Source organism: Chiloscyllium plagiosum, chromosome 26 (assembly GCF_004010195.1).
Source record: "Chiloscyllium plagiosum isolate BGI_BamShark_2017 chromosome 26, ASM401019v2, whole genome shotgun sequence".
Classification (NCBI taxonomy): Eukaryota; Metazoa; Chordata; class Chondrichthyes; order Orectolobiformes; family Hemiscylliidae; genus Chiloscyllium; species Chiloscyllium plagiosum.
Genome location: NC_057735.1, coordinates 24,901,135 through 24,909,132, shown reverse-complemented (window position 1 = coordinate 24,909,132; position 7,998 = coordinate 24,901,135). Strand labels below are relative to the sequence as shown.

The 7,998-nt window shown below is 40.6% G+C and overlaps 1 protein-coding gene across 3 annotated transcripts in view; it reads right to left on the bottom strand.

Moving 5' to 3' along the window:
• The window catches only part of tbc1d22b (TBC1 domain family, member 22B), a 308,460-nt gene that overhangs the window by 294,601 nt on the left and 5,861 nt on the right, over positions 1 to 7,998 (bottom strand). For all 3 annotated transcript variants that reach the window (XM_043716742.1, XM_043716741.1, XM_043716743.1), the window contains exon 2: positions 2,027 to 2,083. Coding sequence is in view for 2 of the 3 variants with exons in the window: in XM_043716741.1 (XP_043572676.1) it covers positions 2,027 to 2,083 (57 nt within the window). In the remaining variant the exon portion in view is untranslated. The remainder of the gene's footprint in view (positions 1 to 2,026; positions 2,084 to 7,998) is intronic.

Here is a 7,998-nt window from a genome sequence, read left to right as displayed (position 1 = left end):
GGGCGAGGGATGGGGGGGGGGCGAGGGATGGCGGCGAGATGAAAGGGGGTCACCTAGCTTGTATATGCTTTAATAAACTTTAACTGCTTGCAGAAGTCTGTGTGCGAATTGCATCTCTTGTGTGAAACCTCGGGAAAAGAACCTAACATATGAATAGGAAGGCTTTAGACGAGTATGGGCCAAGTGCTAACAAATGGAACTAGATTATATTAGGATACCTGGTTGGCATGGATGAGTTGGACTGAAGGGTCTACTTCCGTGCTGTACATCTCTATGACTAAGTACACGGGTCACCTGCAATTTTAAAACTGACAAATGTTCACAGTACATCAAAACAAATTCCCCAAAGTCCAGTTTGAAAGATTTAGACCACACACAGAAAAATTAACACTTGGTATATTCAAAAACCTCTATACAGTTGCTCTTTCATGTATGCTAGATATATACACCACTGGCAAAATATTGCCACCTTAGTAATTTGGCTCGGAGGCAAGTAAGGAAAAGCAGGGTGATGTTTCTTTTGCGATAGTGGTCATTTCGGTAATGCACTCCAACACCATCACCACCACCACCAACACCACCACAGCTACCACCAGACACTCAACAATGAGATAGATTTAGTAAGTTAAATTCTACCATTTACATTGGCTATCCAATACATATTTCTAGCACCAACTTCTAAACCAACATATGTTCTCCAAACAGGTCCTGAGAATAAATTTTAAATTTCCAAAATATTTTAAAAGGGCCACCATATTTTCTTTTAAACCATTATTACACAGAATTGTTCATTACCTGGAGTGGTACAGACGAAGTTGACAAGCTAGGAAAGATACTCTAAGTATGAAACAAAAAGGCATCTCAGCATTGAGCAACTCCCAATTTGCACTGGAGTGTTAAACAGTAACTTCAGAACTTACCACCCCACAATCTCCAAATCCAATGCATCATCCTTTGCCATTTTCACCAACAGTAGTCAGACACCACGAAAAAGATATTTCCTTCTCCACTCCTACCTGCTTTCCGTAGGGACCGTTCAGTCATTCTCCCTTATCAGTTCCACACCAACCTCTCCTTCACATCTGGTACCTTTCCCTGCAACCACAGGAAGTGCAACACCTGTCCCTACATCTCCCATTTGCCTCTGTCCAAGGCCACAAACAATCATTCCAAATCCGACAGAGATTAATCTGCAATTCTAACCTGGTCTATTGCATCAGTTGCTCCCGATGTGGTCTCCTCGACATCGGAGACCAAGTGCAGACTCAGGGACTGCTCTAAATGCTCCAATCAAGACCACATTCTGGTTGCCAGCCATTTCAACACCACCACCCTCCCCCCTCCACTGTCAAAACGAGGCCACATGCAAACTGGAGGAACACCACCTTATATTCTGCCTGGGAAACTTACAGCCCAATGGCCTCAATGTAGAGTTCACTAGCTTCAAACTCTCCCCACTCCTCCTCCCACCTCAACCCATCGCCAGCCATCCCTCTCCTCCCCGCCTCTTGACTTATCTTCCTTCTCACCTATCCACTCCATCTTCCCACTGGCCAATCACAATAACCCCCTACCTGCATCCACCTATGACCATCCTACCGACCTTCCTGCATCCACCTTTCACCATCCCAGCTATCTTTCCCTCAGCCCCACCTCCATCCGTCGATTTATTCCTGAGCTCCCTTTCTCCTTCCCAGTTCTAATGAAGGGTCTCCATCCAAAACCTGTACTTTCCTGCTCCTCCGATGCTGTCTGACCTTATGTGGTTTTCCAGCTCTACATTTTATCAACATCAATTAACTATAGTTCAGCTTCTAACCCTGGTTTGAGCGGAGAACAAATCATTTAGATTATCCTTGTTCTACTCATCCACTGTCACATCTAGGTAGGGCTGATACATAATTATAAGAAATCAATTGTTCTTTCGCTTCACAAAGCTCTGGCCATATTAACATGATGAAGGTCATTCAAATCGAAAACAGATTTATGAAACCAGACAAGAACAATAAATCAAATGCAAACCTACTTTTTGTGTAGACGGGGATCAAATGGGGGATGTTGAGCTCCATAAACTTGTTGTATACTAAGGAAAGAAAAAAAGAGAGAAAAAGACATATCATATAAGCGGAAGAAATGAATTCAAATATAATTTGCACATTATCACAGTTTGGAGGGGAAAAATTCCAGTTGATACCATGAATGAATTATGTGTACATTATTTACTGATTCTTACCTCCTGACTCCTCAAAGCCTATCGACTATCTACAGGGCACAAGTCAGATGAGTTCCAGCAATACACAAGCAGTTTGATATCATGCAGACTGAAGCAGCCTGCTTGACTGCCACCATATCCATATGCATCAACTCTTTCCACCCTTGATGCTCACTAGCAGCAGTGTGCACCATTTACAAGATGCACTGCAGAAATTCACCAAGGCCCCTTTGATAGGACCTTCCAAACAAACAATCACTTCCATCTAGAATGACAAAGGCAGCATATACATAGGGACACCACCCCCTGTAAGCTCCCCTTCAAATCACACAGAGTCATACAGCACGGAAATAGGTCCAATTCATCCATGCCGACCCAAACTAAACTACTCCACTTGCCTTAATTTGGCACACATCCCTCTAACCTTCCCTATTCATGTATCTATCCAAATGTCTTTTAAACGTTGTAACTATACCTGAATCTACCACTTCCTCCGGCAGCTCATTCCACATACAAACCACGCTCTGTGAAAAAGTTGCCCCTCAGGTTCCTTTTAAATCTTCTTCCCCTCACCTTAAATATATGCCCCCTCATTTTCAACTCCCCCCACCCTAGGGAAAAGACCTTCGCTTTCACCTTATTAAACCTCATGATTTTATAAACCTCTATGAAGTCACCCCTCAACTTCCTATTATTCCAGTGAAAATAGTCCCAGCCTATCCTTTTAACTCAAACGCTCCAGTCTCTGCAACATCCTGGTAAATCTTTTCTGAACCTTCTCAAAATTTAATAGTGACCTTCCGACTGCAGGTAGCCAGAACTGTACACAGTACTCCAAAAGTGGCCTCACCAACATCCTGTACAACTTCAACATGACATCCCAACTCAATCGTCAGCCAATGAAGGAAAGTGTGCTAAACACCTTCTTAACCCCCTGTCTACCTGTGATGCAGCTTTCATAGAACAATGTGTCTAAACCCCTAGGTCTCTCTCTATTTAACAACCCTACCCAGGATCCTATCATTAACTGTTGAAGTACTGCTCATTTGTTTAGGAGAAAGTGAGGACTGCAGATACTGGAGATCAGAGTTGAAAAATGTGTTGCTGGAAAAGTGCAGCAGGTCAGGCAGCATCCAAGGAGCAGGAGAATCGACTTTTTGGGCACGAGCCCTTCTTCAGGAATCGCGATTCCTGAAGAAGGGCTCATGCCCGAAACGTCGATTCTCCTGCTCCTTGGATGCTGCCTGACCTGCTGCGCTTTTCCAGCAACACATTTTTCAGCTCTGCTCATTTGTTTTACTAAAATGCAATACCATACATTTATCCAAATTGAACTCCATTCCTCAGCCCATTGGCCCAATTGATCAAGATCCTTTTGTAATCTTAGATAACCTTCTTCACTGTTGATGATAGAAGCAATTTTAGTGTTAACCAGAAACTTACTAACCATGCCTCCTAAATTCTCATCCAAATCTTTATGTAAATGACAAGCAACAGCCGATCTCTGCAGAACACGGTTGGTGACAGGCCACCAGTCCAAAAGATAACCTATCACCACCACCCTCTGTCTCCTACCAACAGGCCAATTTTGTATCTAATTCACAAGCCCTGCCTAAATCCAATGTGATCTGACCTTACCAATTCGTCCACCATGCAGAACTGTGTAAAAGGTTTTACTAAACTCCAGGTTGACAACATCTACCATGCTGCCAATTTTGGTTACATCCTCAAAAAGCCCAATCAAGCTTGTGAGACATGACTTCCCACGCTCAAAGTATTGCTCACTATTCCTCATCAGTCCTTGCCTCTCCAAATGCATATAAATCCTGTTTCTCAGAATCCCCTCCAACAACTTACCTACCATACTCCTGCAGTGTCAATGGGTCAAAATCGTAGAATTCCCTCCCTACTGCTAACACATGGACTGCAGTGGTTCAAAATGGCAAGAAGGGATGAGCAATAAAAGCGTCCTCTGGCCAGAAATACCCACAAGAACACAATTCATAGTAAAATTAATTGAGCTGATTGCATTCTTATTTCACAACAGACACTATTTTAGTTACTTCCTCTTAACATAACTCCACTTTCAATTTTATGATTTAAATTACAATTCTGTGCAATTTCATGAGACATCAATAAGCATACTGAATGACTAAATATGACTTCCAAACACATCAATGAAAATAAATGGCCTTGTCCCTAGACCACAAACTCGAATATCTCCTGTAATCCTCTACAACCAATACATTTATTAAATACACAAACTCTACCAATAACAGTGATTTCTTTTAACTACCAAAGATGAAGCAGTATCATCCCTGCTCAATTCAGACCACTCTTACACTTAATCAGAGTTCCTTTTCAAAACAATTGAGGTGTGAAAGATGGCTACAATGTCATAAATTCAATTAGTTGGGCAGTCATATTACTTGAGTACAGCTTTTACTGAGAAATTAAAATTTTAAGTGTAAAAATGTTTTTGTGTTTGATTTCACTAATCGTGTCAAGAAATTTTCAAGTCACCAATGACAATCCAAAGGTTACATAATATTCACTTGCAGTGACTAATTTTATGACCCATTGAAGCTATAACTCTAAATGCAATATCAAATACTTACCAAGCAATTCTGATCTCTGACATCAAATAAAATGTCAATGACTTTTAATATGGACAGGAATATTTCATCCTTTCTGAGCAAAACACAACTAACTCCTCAATCTCAGATTTCCCAATTTACAGTGCAACCATAAAGATAAGTACACTTAGTCTACCACAAACAAGTCCAGCAATTAGTTCACTGGTAAGTCAACTAATGTGGTCAATATTAAGCAAATTCAACCACTAAGAATTCATGACAAATATTACCAACCAGTCGCTTTCTCCATGTTGTTTACAGTGTTCCAAATCTGGGACAAGAAACAGATAATAAATTATGTAATATTACCACATAATAAATTGGACACTAGTCAAATGGTGATTTTGATGTCATTTAAGTTAAAACTGCCATCCCCAGAAGGCCTATATTCACTGTGAAATAGGAATCAAATGGTCGTAACAGTGATAAATGACGGATCATCAAATTTCAACTTCCATCATCTGAGTTTAACATCTGGATCACTGATGGACTGATTTTTTTAAAAGAAAAAAAAATTCAAATGCTCACAGTAATCACCCAATCTTCATGAAACCATTAAAAGTAAACAGTCTGAACTGAAATCATTCTTTTCAAAAGACGAAAACCAGCAAGTCTGAAGAAACTTTTACCTGCTGTTTAATTTACACCTTGATGAGAAGCTCATGAGTTGGAAATAATTAAAATATCTACAATTGAGATTGAATACAAACTCAAACATAGGAATATGAGTGAATGATATTTCAAGTAATTGCTAGTGAGATGAATCTGTAACTAGAAATGGACAAGTCTCTCTCTCTATTCCTACATTCTCACAGTCTCTCAAACTGGAGAGAAACACCCAAGCACAAAGATAACAGCAGTAGTTACAAAAGTCAATGTATTCCAAATTGGATACAGCCAAGCATCACTAGCTCGTTGGAATCATGACTATACAAAGGAAAATGGCTTTGGAGGTCAGTGATCTCATCAAGATCATCACAGCAGTAATTCCACTAGGTGATGTCCTAGGATCAACCATCTTGAGTTGTGTCATTAATCACCTTCCATCCATTATAAAGGTTTGAAGTAGGGATAGTCAGCACCACTGGTGATTCCTCAGATACTGAAGTAGTCTATGTCAAAAATGCAGGAAAATCTGGACAACATCCAGGTATGGGTTAATCAGTAGCAAGTAAAATTCAGGCAAGTGTCAGGCAAGAGCCATTTTCAAAATCAAGAGTCCAAATAAGTGCAAATATGAATTCAGGAAAATTCTGTGTGGGATTGATGAGCTATTATAACTAAATGCGTCAGAAAATTTTAAACAAATAGCATAGTGATTTCCTAACAATCCCTATAGATTACCTCCCAACCCTTGCAATGATACTATGACTTTAATGGTCTATTTTGTACTTTTTTTAAAAAATAGGCTTTTAAGACAGAGTTGCCAAGAGGTCCATTGAAAACTGAAAGTAAACAGCTTGTAAGGCTGTTTTTTTTAAACAAAAAAGGTTGATACAACCGAAACAGACTGAATGGGTGCAGTCAAGCACTCAGATCCTGGATTTTTAGTTTCTTGGTTTTCCTCTCAGTTGTTGCTGGGTCTGTTGCTGGGAGACAGTGAGGATTGCAGATGCTAGAGAGTCAGAGTTGGCAAAGTATAGCACTGGAAAAAGCACAGGTCAGACAGCACCTAAAGAGCAAGGAAGTCGACGTTTCAGGAAGGACTAGAAGGGTCCTGCCCAAAACGTTGACTCCTTTGCTCCTCAGATATTGCCTCACCTGCTGTGCCTTTTTCAGCACCACACTTTACCAACTCTGGGTCTGTTGCTGCAGTACATCTCTCCGTGCTACACTGAGTTCTCTTGATATTTTTCGTCCCGGGCTACTGGAGTTGCACGTGAGACAACCTGTTTTCTGAAACAGCTTTTTGCCAAGGGTGTGCTTGTGGGATGTTACTATATTGGAACAGTTATTGTTTAGTAGACAATCTATTATTCCATTAAATTTTCCAAGAGAGTTACAACTAAGCCAATTCTTTTTTTTTTCTCTGTTGTATTCTAATGAAGAGATTTTAATCCCTCCACTCACCTTTTAATTCTAATCTGTATTTTTGCTGTATTACTAATTTTTCTCAAATTTAGTAATTAATAAGCTCAATCTTTGTCAATCAAGAAAGTCTGCTTAAATCAATGGCATTTAAAACATTTTCTTCCAGATCCAAATGTACTTACCTAAAAAAGAAAGGGATTATGTTAAATTTGTTGCAATCAACTGATGGTGGGTGAATAAAGATGGAGAACCACATCATCCTCCATACCTGGGAGCTTAACTGTTTGGGGTGGCCCACATAAAACCATAATGAATTGGGGAACTTTACCCAGAGTTTGATAATAACAGCACTGCCAGAAGCCAAACTGGCCCGGACATATAAATACCATAGATACAAAAATAGTTGGAGGCTACAATAAACAATGTACCTCCTAACTTCTCAAAGCTATTTACAAAACACAAGCCAGGAGTGTCATGGAATACCCCCATTTGTTCAGATAAGGACAGTTCCAAAAGCACTCAAGCATGATGCCATTCAGGACAATGCAGTCAGTTTGGTTGGAACCACATCCACAACAATTCACTTCCTCCATTGGTGATACCCGGTAGCAGCAGTAAACACCACCCACAAGTTGCACTGCAAAAATTCACTGTCTTCTTCAAAGCACCTTCAAAACCAACAACAAGTTCCTCCCCAAAGCACTCCTTATCCTGACATGGAAATATATTGACTTTTCTTTAGTGTAACTGGGTTAAAATCCTGGAAATTCCTCCCACAGCACTTAAAGTACAAATTGGACCGCAGCTGTTTAAGAAGTCAACTCATCACTAACTGTGAAAGGTCAATTAAAGACAGTCAATAGTTGCTGGCCCAATCAGGAACAGAGAAAGTGAGGACTGCAGATGCTGAAGATCAGAGCTGAAATTGTGTTGCTGGAAAAGTGCAGCAGGTCAGGCAGCATCCAAGGAACAGGAGAATCGACGTTTCGGGCATAAGCCCTTCTTCAGGACTGAGGAAAGTGTGTCCAGCAGGCTAAGATAAAAGGTAGGGAGGAGGGACTTGGGGGAGGAGCGTTGGAAATGCGATAGGTGGAAGGAGGTCAAGGTGAGGGTGATAGG